The 18,731-nt window shown below is 45.6% G+C and overlaps 1 protein-coding gene across 3 annotated transcripts; it reads left to right on the top strand.

Moving 5' to 3' along the window:
- Positions 1-218: 218 nt before the first annotated feature.
- Positions 219-16,693, top strand: oma1 (OMA1 zinc metallopeptidase). Of its 3 annotated transcripts, none has more exons than XM_080003036.1 (9): positions 219-357; positions 690-1,115; positions 1,754-1,982; positions 2,431-2,604; positions 6,925-7,032; positions 9,600-9,728; positions 10,299-10,373; positions 11,385-11,534; positions 14,546-16,693. In XM_080003036.1, exons 2-9 carry the CDS (start codon positions 775-777, stop codon positions 14,837-14,839), a joined length of 1,500 nt encoding a protein of 499 aa, XP_079859162.1. In that variant the 5' UTR covers positions 219-357; positions 690-774; the 3' UTR covers positions 14,840-16,693. The 3 variants fall into 3 exon arrangements, with proteins under 3 accessions (XP_079859162.1, XP_079859163.1, XP_079859164.1); XM_080003037.1 differs by having other exon boundaries at positions 244-440; XM_080003038.1 differs by having other exon boundaries at positions 304-357; positions 641-1,115.
- Positions 16,694-18,731: the final 2,038 nt, after the last annotated feature.

The following is an 18,731-nucleotide window of genomic DNA, read 5'->3' as shown; positions in this document are numbered from 1 at the left end:
TTCAAAGTAGTGGAATGACTCCAACCCACACAGATTTTGTTTATGGGTGCCACATTAAAAACGAATACAAATAAATAAATAATGAATTCATCATTTGTTTTAATGTCTGTACAAGCAGGATAAATAGGTGTAATGCAACGCAATGGCTATGCGTCGACAAAACAGCCGGAACGCTGGTTGCTGGCTGCTCGGTTGCTGGGGGACTGTTTATGAGTGGACACCGGCTAAGAAGTTGAAGAACGGCTGAAGTTCAGACGGGCGCGATGTTGTGTTGCGTTCCTGGTTTGATTTCATATATTTAAATTCACCCAGCGGGGATTAAAACACAGCGTCTGCAAGCATTTTAACACACGACCGGTAAACCAGACGTCTAATTCCATATTTTAAGAATAATTTGGATGCAACGTTGCGGTTTTATCAGGCCGGTTGTGCGTTGTGTTGTAAGTAAATGATATACTGCTAGACAGAGCAAAACATACCGTACTATACGTATGCAATATACACGCAATAATATTATACTATAAGCCTAAAAATGTTCTATAAACAATTAACCTCTTAATCAACACACTGTCAAAATATGAGAATTGTGCAAGTGTGCATACATATATAAAATAAAACCGACATATGGTGTGTTTACCAGGGTGGAAAACACTCTCGTAACATCCCCCTGTCTGACTCCGGTCATCCAGGTCCAGCCACAGGAGGGCGAGGTGCTCCACTGACCGTCCTGTTGGGAGACAAACTGATTCTGGATGAAATGATAACTTCTCCATCATGATGCTGCTGTGTGTTCGTCTTGTTGGGATCAGACACTTCTTCCCACCTCTTACACGCTTGTCCTGCAGCCTCCATATCCACAGACCGGGACATGATGTGGTGAAGGTCAGACCAATTCAAACCACTGAGTCTGTCCCAGTTCACTGCGGAACCACAGCATGTGAGAGACTTTTCCAACTGAGGAGTCCCAGGACTACTTTACCTCTGAACCATTCTCCAGTCCTAACCCAGTGCGGACGTTCTATCCACACCTCTGGGCCCCTGAGGGCCCTGCCGTTTCCGCTCATCTGGCTGGTGCTAAAGCCTCTGCAGAAGCTCATGGCCATAATACTTGGGAGGTAGGAGACAGGAGGCAAACCTGTCAAAAAGTCATGTTGTGTTCATGTTCATGATCATTTTGTTTGTGTTGTGTTCATCTAACAGGTTCATACACCTGTTAGGGAGCATTTCAGTTATAACAGTTATATTCATGCATTGAATTTAATACATGAAGAAGATGAAGAATACAGAATTCATGAAGATTTGAGCTTCACAAACAGCCTAGTGCTTCAGGATTGGTTGGAATAAGAGAGTATGGCAGGGCAGGGCAAAATAAAACATTTACAATTAAATTGAGGATAACAATATATGAGAGTATGAGAGCTATTTTAATCAAAGGCAATTACATTCAAAACAAATAAGCTTTAAGAATATTATATGTATCATGATATTTTTTTATATATTCTGAATCTGACTTTATAGGATCCAATCGAGGTTCATCACATTAAACTACAGTATATGACAATGTAAAGGATGATATCAAAGCAAAACTCCAGTTTTCAAATAAGCGTTGCTCAGGTACTTCAAAGGCCTAGGTCACATATTCTCTACAAGATTACATTTCACATTTACATTTCACTACAAAATTGAATGGGTATCTTGATATGATGGTGTCCAACATCTCAATCTTTGTCCCTTTTTCTCTCTCTGGTTTTAGGAGCATCAGGAAGTGGTGGGTGGCTTTGCCTCCTAACCGCCGGCAGCTGCTCCGTGAGGCGGCCTGGCGCAAGCGCTGGCACATGGTGGCAGGAGGCACTGTTGCCATGGTGATCATGGCCCTCTTTTTTCTGACCCACCTGGACGAGTCACCGGTGACGGGGCGGACACGGCTCCTGGTTTTGAGCAGAGAGAACTACATGGAGCTGGCAGTGTTGACGGCACAGAGGGTAAGAGAGGCCCAACGGCCAAAAATCAGCAAATTTTTTGTTTTTGTGAGTCATGAGAGGGTAACTACTAGTAACTACTTTCTATCAAAATCAAATCAAATCGTGAGATTCTGAATACCCAGCCCTACCGACCACACAAAGCACTTTTAATGATAGTAAAACCTGCTATTTTCATTTTTGTATCATCTCAAAGATAGAACAACATACGTATGTATGTACGTATACAAGACAAGTTTGTTTGTAAAGCACATTTCATGCACAAGGGCAATTTGTTGCTTTATATAAGATAGGAAAACATTTAATAAAAATGATGGAATTTAACAGATATAAAGACAAAGTAGAATAATACAAGCATAGATTGATTCACTTCACTGCTCTCTTCTCCGATGTGTGTGGGTGTGTGCATGCCTCTGTGCCTGCGTCCATGCGTTTATGTGTGTGTTTCCAGTACATGGAGGAGTTTGCGGACCAGCTGGTCCCAGAGAGTGACCCCCGGCACCAGTTGGTGGAGCGGGTCGTCCAGCACCTGGCGCAGAGGAACAAGGACATTCCTGAGTTGTCGTCCGTGCCCTGGAGCGTGCATGTGGTCCAGAGTCCCACCGTGAATGCCTTTGTCCTGCCCGTGAGTCTGAGAGAGAGGGATGGAGAGGGAGAGAAAGGGGAGAGTCCTGATTACACTCATTATACCAGCATGTCTGGATTGTCTGTGGGTGGCTAAAAGGTCTTCACACCTGAATATCTCCTTGGTGTGTCTGGCGGCCCAAGGGGTGTGGTAAAGCTGCAACTGCAGAATGCAGCGTGGCTTCCTTCCCGTGGCCACACAACTGTCAGGAATCGGCCGAATTAGCGCCCAAGCAGCGCTGATTGGTCAGATTCAGGACAGGAAGCTTTCTTAATGGTCGTCTGTCTTGCAGAGGGGGATCAGCGCCTTGGGCTTGTCAGCCGACCACGAGCTAAAGAAACCTCATTCCTCCTGGGCCCAGACTGGTTGTCGTTATTATTATAATTATTATTATTATTGCTTATTATTTATAGTTGTTGCCAGCGAGCCCTTCTGTTTCTTTCTGTAATAAAGCTCACGCCATATCGGTGTTCCAGTGCCAGAAAGACTCCCTCCCTAAACCCCTACCGGTGGCTAGAGACTCTGACAAGTGGCACCCGAACAGGGACTCGGTAGGGGAAGGAGCCGGATGAAAGGTGCCAAGGAGTCGATCTGCTGGGTGCGGTGGTGCATCGCTGAGCTGGAGGGGGAGCGCGACTTCCTCCACTGCCAACTTGAGCACATTATCACCATGAGCTCCTGTGATGATGGGGAGGATCCGCGGTGGCCAGCAAAGCTCCCGACCCCTGATGCCTGGGAGGACCGGATCAGTCCCCATCCTGCCCTGCCTGCAGGGGCCCGGCAGTCAGGGCACCTTCTCATGCTGTCCCCTCTCTGTCCCCTGTTAGCTCCCAGGGCGGTGCCGTCACAGGAAATCAGGGAGCACTGTGGGTGGCCCGGCCATGACCGCCGGGACTGCCCACTGATGGAAGCCAGCCATGTAGGTCCGGGTCGCCGGCCGTCCAGCCCCTCCCCCGGTCAAGAAGGGGCCTATCAAGTATTGGTAGGGCTACTTGATGTCTACCCCCTTAGACATCGGGTTTTGCTGGGCTCGGGCTGTTCACAGACTATGGTCCAGCAAGGCCTAGTCGACCTGGGCTTTGGTGGAGGCATCGTGGGCGGAAATTCGGTGTGTCCATGGGCAAATTCACACCTATCCGATGGTCCAGATCGAACTTGGTCACAAGAGTGAAAAAGCATACACTGAAGCCCTGATTTTGGGCATGATTGGCCAGGGTTTGACCCCTTTATAAGAAAGGGGCAGTTTTTTGGCCAAAAATGTGGTGCAGGCACTGTTTCAGGTCATCTCCTAAGTCGAGATTCTGACTGACCAGGGTACTTCCTTTACAGTATGTCACGCACACTTCAGAAACTTTATGAATTACTGGACGTCCGTTCAATTCGAACCAGCGTTTATGAGACCCAGACCGACGACCTGGTGGAGCGCTTCAATGAAACATTGAAAAACATGATTCGGATGTTCGGACCCCCTGTTGTTTGGGGTGCGGGAGGTTCCCTAGGCCTTCACGGGATTTTCTCCCTTTAAACTCCTGTTCAGCAGGAGACCCCGGGGGGTGCTAGCCCTAAAGAAAGAAAACTGTGAGGAAGGGCCTAGCACCAGTAACAACGAGGTACAGTAAAATAATAATATTAATAATAATAGCAGCTTTATTTTTATAGCACCTTTAAAAACATAGTTTACTCATCTTTCAGATCATCAAAGGCAAAGGAACACTGGGTTTTGAGAAGTGATTTAAAAGAAGTCACTGACTCTGCCAGCCAGTATGGGATGGACCTGAGAGCAAAGTTACATGCGTTGGGGCAGTTGGGGCAGTTGTCACGGGAAAAATTTGCTCCGGGCTCAGGAATGTCAGCGGCACTAATACACCTCAGGGATAAAGGTGCGCTCTCGGCTGTATTACCTGCCCGAACATAAATGCAAGATCGTGCATGCCGAATTAGAGGCCATGGTCGCCTCGTGCGACATCCCGGGTTGCGACACCTGGCTCCCTGTCCAACGCTACTGACGATGCACGTGCCAGCCACGTGTGTTTTTATTTCACATGTCCTAATGGAACTAAATGAGTGCCTATGGAAACTAAACTGTGTGTAATGGGGACACTTTCTCCATTCCCCCTGATTGTTTTAACCCTCTGTGCTGCCCCCGGTGAGACACGGTGCTACTATGTGTTGCTGGCAGAGCCCGAACACCTGTAGAGTCCGGATGGAGCCTCTCCCAGATGTATGCGTGTGTGTGTATTTTTTCTTTTTTACTTTATTCTAAATGAATGAGAAATGAAATGAATGAGCATAAAGCTGTCCCTGAGCACGCGGAGTGGCGCTCTGTGTATGTGGACATATGCACACAACATTTTTTATAACAAATAACACATTTCTGCTGAAACACTGCATATTTTTTGAATCTCAATTTTCAGATTCGAACAATTACAAGGCTTGAAGTTAAATCAATTAGTCAATATTCTGCTGTGATTGAAGGTTTTTCTTTTCACAATTCAATAGTTAAATAAACATAAGTTATTCATCTCAATTCATCATAACATGTAGGCCTGTCCTACAGGAAAGAGCAGTTTATATGTTGACTTTATTTTTGTGTTGGTCATACTATAGAATGATGAATTGCTTGTGTTTAGTAAATAGTACAGAAGTTAAGGAACTAAATAAAAAACGCATACTAAATCACGACCGCAATATTGGTCTGAAAAAAAATTCAATTTGATTATTTTCCCATCGTTCAGCCCTGCCGTGTCCAAGGAAAAGTTGGTGTTCTCCACTCGGGTTGGACCACTTTCGCACACTGCCGTTCGGGTTGTTCAGTGCCCCGGCCACTTTTCAGAGACTCGTGGACCGGGTCCTGCATCCGCATGCAGCATACGTAGCGGCCTACCTTGACGACGTCGTCAACCTGGGAGGAGCATATGCAGCATGTGGGCACAGTGCTTGAGTCCCTGAGGCAGGGTTGTGTTAGAAGTGGGACAGAGGACGGTACAGTATCTGGGGCAGCACTTGGCTGCAGGCCTGGTCCAACCGCAGCTTGATAAAACTGCAGTTGCAAGCATGCCGAGACCCAAGACCAAGAAAGGGGTGAAGCAGTTCTTGGGGATAGCTAGGTACTATGGGTGGTTTGTAGCCAACTTTTCGGAGCTAACCAGCCCCTCGTCTGATTTAACTCGAAAGGGTGCTCCAGATGAGGGCTGGAAGATATGGCCAAAAATGTTATCACAATATGTTTTTTTATATTGATCGATGTTGATAATTATCACGATATATATCGAATAATAATAGGTGGCCGAACTGGAGGTGACAGTTGAGGATGTTGAGATTTTCATTTGGAGAGACAAGGATGGACAGGATTAAGAATGAGTACATTAGAGGGACAGCTCAGGTTGGACAGTTTGGTGAAAAAGTGAGAGAGGTGAGATTGAGATGGTTTGAACACGTGTGTAGGAGAGATGAGAGTTACATCGGGAGAAGGATGCTGAGGGTGGAGCTGCCAGGCAAGAGGAAAAGAGGAAGGCCAAAGAGAAGGTTTATGGATGTGGTGAGGGAGGACATGCAGGCGGTTGGTGTAAGGAGGAAGATGTGCAGAGCAGAAGGTATTGGAGGCAGATGATCTGCTGTGGGGACCCCTAACGGGAGCAGCTGAAAGAAGAAGACTCATAGGTAGGGCTGGATATTGACACTCAATACCTGTGAGGTATCGACCGAAATAACCAAGTAGTATCGAAACCTCTCCAGTGAAACAATCCTTTTTGTACCCAGATCTAGAAAAAATGACTATTTGTATGGTTTCGGTCGCAGCCAATCACCGCAAGCGTTCTTGAAGTGTGTTTTAAAACAAGTCAGGTGTCCATATAAACAGTGAAAGAGGTTTTCCTTGCTGTAATCATTCCTCCTGTACTGGCTTTTTAAAATGATGCTGCGGGGACAGTTTTATACACTTATTCAATAAATGTTTCAATAATTTGAACAATTTCAAAATGTATTAGTGTGAAAATCATTTGGATGGGGAGGAGTGGTGGCATTTTAGCCAACTCAATGCTTCTATTCACATGTTTGGTATAGTACAAAAAAAAGGTATAAAATGAAGTAGACAGAAGGAGCTGACTAGTCCTTCATCACCTTAGTCTAGAACACATAACCTTAAATTAAGCAACGTCACAGAAAGGCGTTTTTAAATTCTGGATTATTTTAGTCGTGATTTTGATTAAACCCTGTCTGTGTGAAACCATCCCTTAATGTTCCTCCATTGATTCGGAACTAGATGAGAACCTGACTCAGTGTGTGTGTGTGTGTGTGGGTGTGTGTGTCCTTCTCCGTTAGAACGGGACGGTGTTCATGTTCACTGGGATGCTCGAAGCTGTGGCTGACATTCACCAGCTCGCCTTCATCCTGGGACACGAGATGGCCCACGCCCTTCTGGGACACTCGGTGAGCGCTCACGCACGCACGTGTACACACACACACACACACACACATACACACACACACACACACGCACACACAGAGACACACACACACACACACAAAATGTCTGGTGTTGGTATTTTATAGCATTCCAAGTTCGGCTTTACAGGTGACCTCTAAAAAATTGTCATGGTGACTTTGGTGTAGAGATCGGACATATGGAAGAATATTCTGAATACAATCGTGGAATTATACACAATACCCAATAATAATACTCAACAAACAATACTGAATATCTTGGGACCCTAATTTCACGATTAGGGTCCGAAGATATTCAGTTCTGATACTGATGCTTTGGCTTTCATCGCGGTTCCTAAAGTGTACTTATTTTTTATGTAATGGAAATACCAAGTTAAAGGTCACTGCATTACCTGAACATTACATTTATTCTTACTGTGGAGACCTCTCATTTTATTTTTGTTTCGTTGACTCTCAAGAAATAGATAACTTTGTTTTCAAATTGGGGTCTTGAATAGCGCAGAATGATTTGATACTCAATTCCATCGAAGTACAGGATTTTGGTCCCCAGTGCTCATCACAATGTCCGCTTATGAATTCAGTTTTGATCTAGGGATTAGGGATCTAGGGGGATTATTTGCATATCAATCATTTTACCATATTTTGGGGATGGAAATTTTGGGGGTGCTTTCATAAGATATTCACGCAGAAGAAACATTTGAGAAACAATCATTAGTAATGTGGATATTATGACTAATCGGGTGGAGGCAAGAACTGTAATACAGTCTCCTTAAAGACAACATTTAACTATATCATGGTATTATGATACCAAAATCGCTGATGATATCTAGTCTCATATCAACATCGATATTTCTCCGAACCCCAGGTTTATCGTCTCTTTTCAGTTCGTTTTCTCACTGTATCATTGTTGATTATACTGACCACGGTGTTCTGGGAAATGCTTGCCAAAGTTAATTCTCTGTTCGTAGTTCCTGCCTGCTTTTAGATGTTAATGTTAACAGCAGAATATGACGCTAAGTGACTCATAGGAGACGCAGAGGAATCCAAACTATATGTAGTAGACAGTTACACATGAAAAAACTGTGTCTACAAAGCCTGACAGATGGTTCACAGTTCAGATTATTATAAATCATGTAGGTGGACCCTCCTGCATAATATGAATGGAGGCTTCCTGTCTGCTTGTCTCTTGCCTCCCAAAGTGTTTCAGGCTGCAGACGGCTTTAATTGCAATAAGGTTGCATCAGCCGGAGGATAAAGACTTCCTGACACTTTCACCCCCGCGAGGAGCCTGCGCCTCCGACGCTAATCCTGTCCTTACAGCCACTGGAGTCCTTTCAGGCTGAGACACTGTGTTGCCTTATTAATTCTCCACAGATCACTTTTTTTTTTTTCTTACTCTTTATACTCTGGCTATAAAAGCTCATTATTCTTGTGCTGAGAAAGTATTTAAGAGTCTAATGAAGTTTTGGGTATTCAGAGTATAAGCGTCCTCAGAGGAAATTCTTGGAAGAGAATTTAATTAGTTGTAGGGAATGAGCATCGACAGGGCTCGCTCTCTCCCAGTAGGGGTGCTCTGTCGGTTCGGCCGTTAAAACCCCCAAATCTCTGCCACAGCATAAGAAGTCCAGCGAAGATAGATGGGAACAATCAATACGCTCCCTCTCTCCATTCCCCAAAATCTCAAGTCTGTGTTTTTTGAGTTCGACTGTTTGGTCTTAGCGACAAATCGACCCGTCTGCGAGTTCAAAAACCTTAGAAAGCTTATTGAGGGTGTTAAAAAAATGGCAAAAATGTAGTAATGAGGCATAAACTGTGCTTTTAACTTTTGTAAAATACATTGGAATTATCAACTTAGAAGGGAACCAAGAAATAGACATAAGCAACAAAACTTAAAGGATTGGCTATTTTTCCACAATTTATAATGATGTCCATCATATACTGTATACTGTAGCACAACCTGCTAAACATGCTTCCATTGAAAACCACTCCGCTGCAACTTCTCACTGTGCTTAAATGCAGTCCAATGAGACTAAACAATGTCAAATCTCGAAAATGGGCATCTCACAATATAGTCAATATAGTATATATTAACAACATAGTACGTATACCAAAGAAAAGAAATGGTCACAAACCTTGTTCATTATCAGGACTTTCAGGTTTTTATTGACTCTTTTGCATTTCTCCAAATCAGCTCTTGAGACTAGAAACAGGAAATTGGGCCGCTTCCCACTGACAACCTGCTGTAGCCATTATAGAAGTAGTTTGAAATAAAATGTATTATTAGTGATATTGAAGACATGGTAAAAAATTGTACAGTGAGACACGGTGACTATAATGCGAGTTTCCTGTTTTTAAAAAGGAGATCTAACATTCTGGTTTACATCTTTTTCCAGAGTTCCTATCCATATGAACAAATATTTGACGCTGTTTTTTATCTCTGCGTCTCTCTCCTTCCCCCTCTGCTCTCTTCCAACACTTTCCTCTCCACCTTCACCTTCTTCGCCTCTGTCCCGCCCTTCTACCCCCTCGTCTGCTCCTGTTCCTCCACCCAGGCGGAGCAGGCCAGCCTGTCCCACGTAGTGAACTTCCTGTCTCTCATCCTGCTGACGGCCATCTGGGTTGCTTGTCCTCGGGACAGCCTGGCCGCACTGGGACAGTGGATACAGGGCAAGCTAGTGCAGGTATCACACACACACTTGCACACTGTTTGTCTCCTTGGAAATGACCCCCATCTACTTTCTAACCCCTCGCTTTGCCTGTGTTTAAAATGTTTTTGTTTTTTTTCTAATTCAAGGCCATGAATTCATTACAGCTTTTCTGCACTGGCCTAGAAATTATAGAAACCATTGAAGATTAGTTTGTCACTTTGTAAACAAGTGTTTGTGAGTCTTGAAAATATATTATATGGTAGTAATTAAATTTATTTTAATATAAAGAGGTATTGAAAAGTCAGGGTGAAGTGTTGAATGGCCAGGATGTCGGTATTAGCCACTATCAGCATCCATCATGTTCAAACAATTATATATTAAATTACAAGTTTGCCATTTTACCCATTTCTACCCGGGCCTTGTTTAAATGTTGGTTCCCATCATATATAACTGATCATAGCACAACCTCAGTGAATGCTTTACTATTGAGAACCTGAGTGTGCTTAAATGAGTAAGAAAACAATAACAGTTGGACAGGGGTTCATCTTTGATGAGGTGTAATGTGCGTGAACATGGAACTTTCTCTTTCTTCTCCTCACTCAGTTGATGCTCAGACATCCGTACAGCAGGAAACTCGAGGCTGAGGCAGACGAGGTTGGGATCCAGCTGGCTGCGAAGGTACACACACCTCCATGTTACATTACACCAAAGCACTGCAGACTCCTGTTGCCTCGAGAAAAAAAAAAAAAGAACTAGAAATGTGTTATTGCTCTTCAGGGGATTAAGCGGTACACTAATATGAACCGCAAGTCTTGTAATGTCCTCCCAGTGCACGAGGGGGCACTGTTGTCAAACATAAGAATATATTATAGACTGTTTAAACTCCAACAGACCAGAGGTGAAAAAAATATTTTACACCGTTTTTACACCAAAATGAGTGCGTATATGCAGTTTTTTTAAAATTGCTGGTAAACCTGCATCCCACCACGTGGATACTAAATGCTTAAATGATACACGGATATTCCTGTCTATTAAAGCGCCAGCGTCCGGTATTACATTACATTTCATTTAGCAGACGCTTTTATCCAAAGCGACTTACAATTGTTCAATCACCGACGGACGCAGCCATCAGGAGCAATTAGGGGTTAAGTGTCTTGCTCAAGGACACTACAGCATGCTAGCAGGAGGAGCCTGGGATCGATCCAGCAACCTTTAGATCACTAGACCACCAGCTCTACCGCCTGAGCTACCATCCCCACACCATCCCCGGAAAACGGGCAAAAATTTGCTTGTTGACCCCGATGTCATGTTTCCACTACTGCCGATCGGAGCTGGAGCCCATGAATACCCGTGACTATGCAGAGTCATTTGTCCCGAGAATGAATGCTGTTTGTAACCTTTCCCAAAAAAGACAAAAGTCAGATGTTAGCGGGTGTTGGGTTTTTTTTTTGTGCAGTGGAAAAGAGGTATTATAGTGTGTCCCAGATGGAGCACTTTTTAGAGATCAAAGTTTAGAGATACTGTGATATACTAAATATGTATAGTGTTCCAGACTGGAAAATGCTCAATCTAATACAAAATCTATAGATTTAATCACAGTCACATGGATTAAGCACAGGGACATTTGTGTGTGTGTGTGTGTGCGTGCGTGCGTGCGTGCGTGCGTGCGTGCGTGTGTTTTCTCCCCAGGCGTGTGCTGACGTGCGCTCGGTGCCAGTGTTTTGGCAGCAAATGGAGATCTCAGACCAGCTGAGGGGCGACCCTGATGTTCCAGAGTGGCTTTCCACTCACCCCTCCCACAGGAACAGAGTGACCCAGCTAAACCGGCTGGTACCACAGGTACACTCACACACACACACACTCACACTCACACTCACACTCACACTCACACACACACACACACACACTCACACTCACACTCACACTCACACGCGTTAACAACAGCAGATACTGTATAAATACTCCCCTATACTAATCTCTCCAGTCACCACCACACATTTTTGGAAAAATCCGATTTTAAAGTTACTGAGCTCCATGTGCAGCTTGAAACAAGGTGTGGTTTGAGAGGAACAGTGCTGTGTTATGAATCTGCTGCTGCACGTGGAGGCTGGGGAAAACATCTCTCTCCACACCAAGAGAGAGGAGGAAACAACACAGCCATTTAGAAAGAAAGGGCAGAACGTTGTCCCTCGTAGGAATTAGGAATTAGACCGCCTGTCTAATTCTGCTTGAAGGGGTTTTAGATGAGGACCTGAAAGAGAACACCCCCCCGAACCCCCCCAACCCCCCCACAGCACCAGACGGATCCCACAAACTCACACACTGTGCCGACAGACACCGTGGTAGAGCAATCAATGGGATCCATCCGCAGGTAGGAAAAAAATCGAAACCAACAACTGGTTAAGAGGGCACCTTCAGAGGAAAGCATTCGCATCTGTGTGTGTGTGTGTGAGTGTGTTTGAGTGTGTGTGAGTATGTAAGTGTCTACACCTGTGGGTGTATGTTACAAACTTTGTAATGAAAGCATTTCGACCGGCGATCTGTGGCCTGATCCAGTCGACTGGGATGTTCCACTCGGCCCTCAAGTCTGTTAAAACGTTTTGTATTGCATGTTATGAGCATTGTACCATCACAGTCTAATAAACTGTTCCATAAACTATCAATCCATAAACTACATTGACGGATTATTTCCAGGGAGAGTGATCGCGTTTGACATGGAAAATCTCGGGTTGTGCGCTTCATGTGTGCAAGTCCAGACAAGGCCCGGAGTGCATGTGTGAAAGCAGCTTAGGTGTGCTGAGGGGGAGAGTGTAACCACCAGACAGCCTGATTATTTTTGCAGGATGTGCTGAGAAAGAGAGAGAGAGAGAGAGAGAGAGAGAGAGAAAGAGAGAGAGAGAGCGAGAGAGAGAGAGCGAGCCTGCCAAGCATCAGTGATTTTAACCTTGATAGGGAGTTGAGCTGCTGGTACAGAGCCCAGCTCTAACCGTCTGTGGAGACAAACAGATGGATAAACCACTAATTGTCCGTCAGGTGTGTGTGTGTGTGTCTACGTGGCCGGCCTCCCGTCGGGTGACAGACTGACCTTTAGCAGCAGTCCCTGCAGCGACGTGAGGCTGCAGCCAGTGAACTGACAGGCTGTTGTTTACGGATCCATCAGGCTACGTGGTGACGCTCTGGCTGCTCCGCATGCTCTGTAACTGCAACACACAGTAATACACAGTACTTGATGAAGTCATATAGGATAAAGGCAACACAGCATCCTGAACTGGGCGTTGCTGACCTGCGGGTCATAAAAGGGACATGTGATCCGACCATTGCCACTCAAGTTATTATTCTCTTTCCCCTTCTTTGTACTCTGCCTTTAAACGTTTTATTTTTCGTTATCTTGTAGCCACGGCCGTTCGCCCCCATGCCAGACAAAATCTCCCCTTTCGGATTTATTTTGATAAATACAGGCCTTTTATTTTAACTTGCGCTGACCTCTCCCCACAGGCCTTAAAGGCGTGTTACCTCTGCAACACTCCTCCTCCATGACGTCACCAGCCGGGTTTGATCCATTGTAAATAATGTTTAGTCAGAACTGTTGCCGTCCGTACACGTCACATTGATGAGATTTGAATTGTAATGACCATCATTAGCATAAGCTGACAAAGGATTTATTTCCACATATGAATGTGGCCCAAAACGGATGCGAAAATATCTAAATCCATGTGTTTATTTTTCCTGTTAAGATGTTCATACTGTAATACTTGTGGGAGTGACGTCAGAATTGGGTCACTTCGGTTGGTTGTCTGTGGTGTAAACGCTGCCTTATATCAGGGCAATGGGTATAACAAAGACTTTTACTTTTACTGGAATCATTTAGTGAGAAGGAATTAGTACTTTTACTTCAGTTAGAGCTACTGCTTGGCCACTTTTGCTGATTGTAGCGTTGAAGCACTCCATTTACAGCTGACTTATCACTCTTTCCCTTCTATGATAAAACCGTCTCCTCACCTTGCGGAGGTGACAGCTCCGATCCCGTGTGTTTCCCCTCAGGCTCTTCAGCCTCCACGTCACATCCTCAACTTCCGTCCAACAGTAGTGGGCCTGATAAATGGGGAGGCCAAGTGTGTGTGCGCGCGAGTGCTTGGTGCCGTGAAAGCGGCAGGGCGGATGGGTGGTCGATGAGGTGTGTGAAAGAGAGGGAGAGAGGGGTTTGAGAGTCATTGTGGAAGTGTTTAGCCCCCGCTGACTGTCAGAGCTGTGAGGTGGAGGAGCGCTGGAGAAACACATCTCCACCCTTCTACCTGCCTGACTGAACCTTCCTGCCTGACTGTACCTACCTGTCTGACTGTACCTACCTGCCTCACTGTACCATCCTGCCTCACTGTACCTACCTGCCTCACTGTACCATCCTGCCTCACTGTACCTACCTGCCTCACTGTACCTACCTGCCTCACTGTACCATCCTGCCTCACTGTACCATCCTGCCTCACTGTACCTACCTGCCTGACTGTACCTACCTGCCTGACTGTACCTACCTGCCTGACTGTACCATCCTGCCTCACTGTACCTACCTGCCTGACTGTACCTACCTGCCTCACTGTACCTACCTGCCTGACTGTACCATCCTGCCTCACTGTACCATCCTGCCTCACTGTACCATCCTGCCGGGCTGGTTAACCACCGGGGGACTCGCTCTCACACTCCTTTTTCCCTTCCCATCTTTGTTCTTTCCCTCCGGTTTGCTTCTTCTTTACACCTCTGTTTGTCTCACTCTATACATCTCTGTCTGCTTATGTGATTGTTTCTTCCTTTCCTTCAATTTTCTCACACACTGTCTATGTCTTTCTCTCTCCTTTCAGGCTCTGGAGTTGAGGAAGAGCTGCGAGTGTCCTGCGCTACCGGCCACAGACCCTCGCGCCGTTTTCTCCCAGAGCGTCCGGCTGGTGCTGGAAGGCGCCAAGGACCGAGGGAGGGGTGAAGCTTCCAGGACCCTCAAGCCCCTCGCACCGAGCACCGCCGTCACCATGGCTACCGCCCTCCTGGACCAACACAACTGGTCGCCAGCTCCAGATGAGCTCCCATCGCCGCCCCCTGCACCCATCCAGCCCACAGCTCAGCTTCTAGAAACGCACGTCGCTGCACCAGCCTCTTAAAGGGACAGTCCAGTTTTGTTTATTTTTTTGGGGGGTGGTCTTACTGAAGAATAGAGGCATGATTTGCATAAGGCTGGATTTTGGTAGGACCCGGACCCCCTCAGGTCGGGTCCATAGTTGTGTGTAGTGGTGTGACTACACACTACCAACTGCTGTGATGCTTAAGTAAGGGCTATTATCAGTACAACACTGAGGTCACATGCCAACTATGTTGCCCGTTGAGTGGTTATCACAAACTCCTGCTCTTATTTGCTGTAGGGAACCTGACTTCTTGACGGTTTCATATTTGTGAATTCTGGAAGACACTCTGCTCCCTATTCACCCCATACTGCATCTAGATTACTGTAGTGTGATGCCAACTTAATAAATGTATTAATATGAAAGTCCCTGTAAAATTAATTCCATGATTTGTTTTCAACACATTATAGATGTTAGAAAGTAATTACTGAAAACTTGTGAAGAGACTGAATGATGTCGCACTGAATTGTGGGGTTATATCGTTCAACCGTTTCTCACTATTTTTGTGGTCCGGCAAGCCTAAATCAGGTAAGCGTGACGTAACGCGTTCCTACCTGGCATGCCCCTCCCCCCAACTATACAAACGCCAGGTCACAATCAGAGCATTAGTGGTGAAATAAGCTATGCTAACAGCCCGGAGTTGGGGATTAAACGCTGTTTTGGTAATAAGCACCCGGAGTAAAAGGCGTCTTCATGGAGACCATGAGCCCACGCCGAGTCTGGTTGCCTCTGGGTACTCCCCCACCCAGGCACTCACTGGCAGCGACAGAAATCGGCACCTGTACGTTCAGAACAGTCCCATTGGTGCGGTTTGGCCGCACTAGGTTTGTTAACGTTAGCATTAGCTGCATGCTATCAGGCCGCAGAGCCTTGACCTGGACTGCGGAGGAGCCAGGAGCAAATGGCACGGGAGTGAGGGGATTCCTGCAGCCAGACAGCAGCGCTTTGAGGTGAACAACTAGACACACAGGACTGGGTTCAGCGAAACATTTAAACATGGAAGTTACTCCTATGTCAAGGTTTAGCACAGTTAATGCGATTGGGTGTGGTTTCACACGCCCCCCAGCGTCTCAGAACAGAGGGAAACCTGCCTGGGGGACGCTCTTTGTGCATTTTCACCGGGGGACTTAGCGGAACGTCTCCAGATGGAGGCGCGGTCAGTTTGCCACAAAACTCCTCAATCACAGACAAAAGCCAAGCAGAGACTTCCTGGTGGCACTTGATTGGACGATGTGCCGCCAATTAAGTCGTCATTTTCTCCTTGGTTTGTGTCCTCGATCTTCAAACTGGAAAAACTTGTTTGGGAACATTGTAAACAGTCGAAATACCTGAGGTGGGAAGTGGGACATCTAGCTCCTATATCTTGAGTTATTTCAGATCTTTTGATTACTGACTACTAATGTGTTGTTTTAAGTTTGAAAAGGTTGAAAGTTTCAAAGCCTAGTATAAGTATTCTGAACAACTGCTTGATGCGTCGTGAAATGCACTGCATAGTCTAACAGAATGCGTGGAAGTGAAAATGCACTGTAAAATGTTCCACTTGTTCACTGCCTCTTCACCACAGAGTTAAATGTTATAGTCCACAACACAGAGAATCATTCAGCTGAAAGAGCAAGCTCCTAACTACTGCCAGACACCTATTTCGTAGGTGTACTTTGAATGACATTTGGAGCCCTGTGCAAAATTACTGACAGCCAGAGATGTATATTGAGGGTTATGTGTTTTTTGTTGCTTTGGAGGCGGAATCTGTGTTGACGAAAAATAAACCTGCAACGTGAATCTGTGAAATGATATCTTAGTTTGTATGGTACTGTATATTAAACAGTATATTCCCTGGTCCCAAGCCCCTCAATGTGTCCGACAGTCTGAAATGTTATGACACAATCATACTCGTCAATTATTCAATAAGATATATATGAAATAATCTTTCAGATGGTCTTTGAGTGCTATTGTAACATCTTAGTGAGTTCCTTCTTTCTGAGATGGATAACAATCTTTATACCTGCTCCGGCATAAAGAATCCCATTCTGCTGCCAAGGACGTGGTTCTGTGTTCGTCATCATGTTTATGGTGAAGAACAACAGTGACTGTGCCTGTCCACAAGTTGCTGCCGATATTGCAATGGATTGCAGAGAACCCTGTAATCGTGGATTGAAATTTAAATTTTTCTTGTGAAGTCGATATTTGTTTTGATTTCTGAAGAGAAAAATATCCCTTTGTGAATGTTGAGTCAAATGCATTTGATTATTCTAAGGTGTGTGTGTGTGTGTGTGTGTGTCTGTGTGCGTGTCTGTGTTTGTGTGTGTGTGTGGGACAGAAACTGAAAAAAAGAAGTGAATGTGAAGCTGAAAAGGAGAAATGTGAGGGTGGATAAGAGCGTCTGCCCACTCACACAAAAACAACTGGAAGAGACGGGGGAAGCGCCGTGGAGGTGGTGCTGGAGGTGGTGCTGGGGAGCGGTGCCGCTTCCTCCTTGATTTCCAGGCTCTCGGGGACGATCCTGACAGATCTGCTGCAGCTGATCACGGGCGGCGTGTGGAGCTCTGGCAGAGGCAGGAATGCCGTGCACACAAAGTCCTAATCAAATAAAACACGCCAACCAATTTCCCATCAGTTGTGTTCGCCGCAGGGTTTCTGCCAAACATTCTGAAACTAGATGCTTCATTTCTACGTACTGTTTTTAAATCGTAAAATCATATAATGTGAACACAGAGTAGCAGGACATTTATTAATTCATTATTTTATATATTTAATAAAGAAAATAGTTACTGGTTTGAAATGTATCATAAATTCTATATAATCAATTTGGATCTCCATCCGTTCTATGATCTAATAAAAGCAGCCGTTGTGATGCTCAAATTCAGAAACAGTATGTGATATGTATGTAATATGTGATAGGGAATATCTGCACTTTAACCAGTAATGTCTGTTAAGAATGTACAGTAAGAAAGATTCATATTTTTATTTTGTTCCTTTTTTATGTAAATAGGAATTATAATACATAGTGGTGATCATTTAATATTGTATATAACAATGTATTTTCATTATTAGTATATGAATAAATTGAGGGGTGCTGGCTCCAAAATACTAATGAAACAAACAAAAGAATACAATTTATCTCACGCTCTAATTTCTGTTGTCGTGACAATTTTAGGACCTTAAAATGGGACTCCACTCTACCTCCCTCTTGTCACGACCAGGGCTAGGAGAGACCCAAACGCACGACAGAGACGGGAGGAAGACAAAGGATGTTTATTAGGCCACACGGTGGTGCTGGCCGGGGGGATCCGGTCAAGTAGGGATGGAGCAGGGCTGGGCATGAGGCATGGGCACACTGCAGAACCTTAGAGCGTGCGGAGTCAGGGACGAACAGGCGGTTAGGGGGTCCAGTACCTTGGTCGGCCTTCACAGGGGTGGAAGGATGGGTTCTGGATCCCCTATCTTCTCCTCTGGCGCGAACACACGGGACAGGGCGTCAGGTTTGGTATTCTTGGTGCCTGGGTGGTAGGATAGAGAGAAGTTAAACCGGCGGAAGAACAACGCCCACCTGGCCTGCCGGGATTTGAGCCGCTTCGCCGTCCGGTTATAGGCCAGTTCTTATGATCGGTCCAGACGACGAAGGGGTGGATTGCTCCCTCAAGCCAGTGGCGCCACTCCCCTAGGGCTAGTTTGACGGCCAGGAGTTCCCGGTTGCCCACGTCATAATTGCGCTCGGGTGGGGTGAGCCTGCGGAGAGAAAGGCACAGGGGTGGAGCTTACCGTCGGTTGGAGAACGCTGAAACAGTACCGCTCCTACCCCCGTGTCCGAAGCGTCCACCTCTACCACAAACTGGAGGTTGGCGTTGGGCTTGGCCAAGACTGTGGCTTCTGAGGT

Source organism: Zeus faber (assembly GCF_960531495.2).
Source record: "Zeus faber genome assembly, chromosome: 1".
NCBI classification, from domain to species: Eukaryota; Metazoa; Chordata; class Actinopteri; order Zeiformes; family Zeidae; genus Zeus; species Zeus faber.
Note: the sequence above shows the minus strand (reverse complement) of the source record. Positions and strands in the feature narration are given on the sequence as shown.

Coding starts and splice junctions, on each gene's coding strand:
- oma1 (XM_080003036.1), top strand. CDS start 775: ATGATGCTGCTGTGTGTTCGTCTTGTTGGGATCAGACACTTCTTCCCA. Junction 2,605..6,924: donor TGAATGCCTTTGTCCTGCCC/GTGAGTCTGAGA, acceptor CTTCTCCGTTAG/AACGGGACGGTGTTCATGTT. Junction 11,535..14,545: donor TAAACCGGCTGGTACCACAG/GTACACTCACAC, acceptor CTCTCCTTTCAG/GCTCTGGAGTTGAGGAAGAG.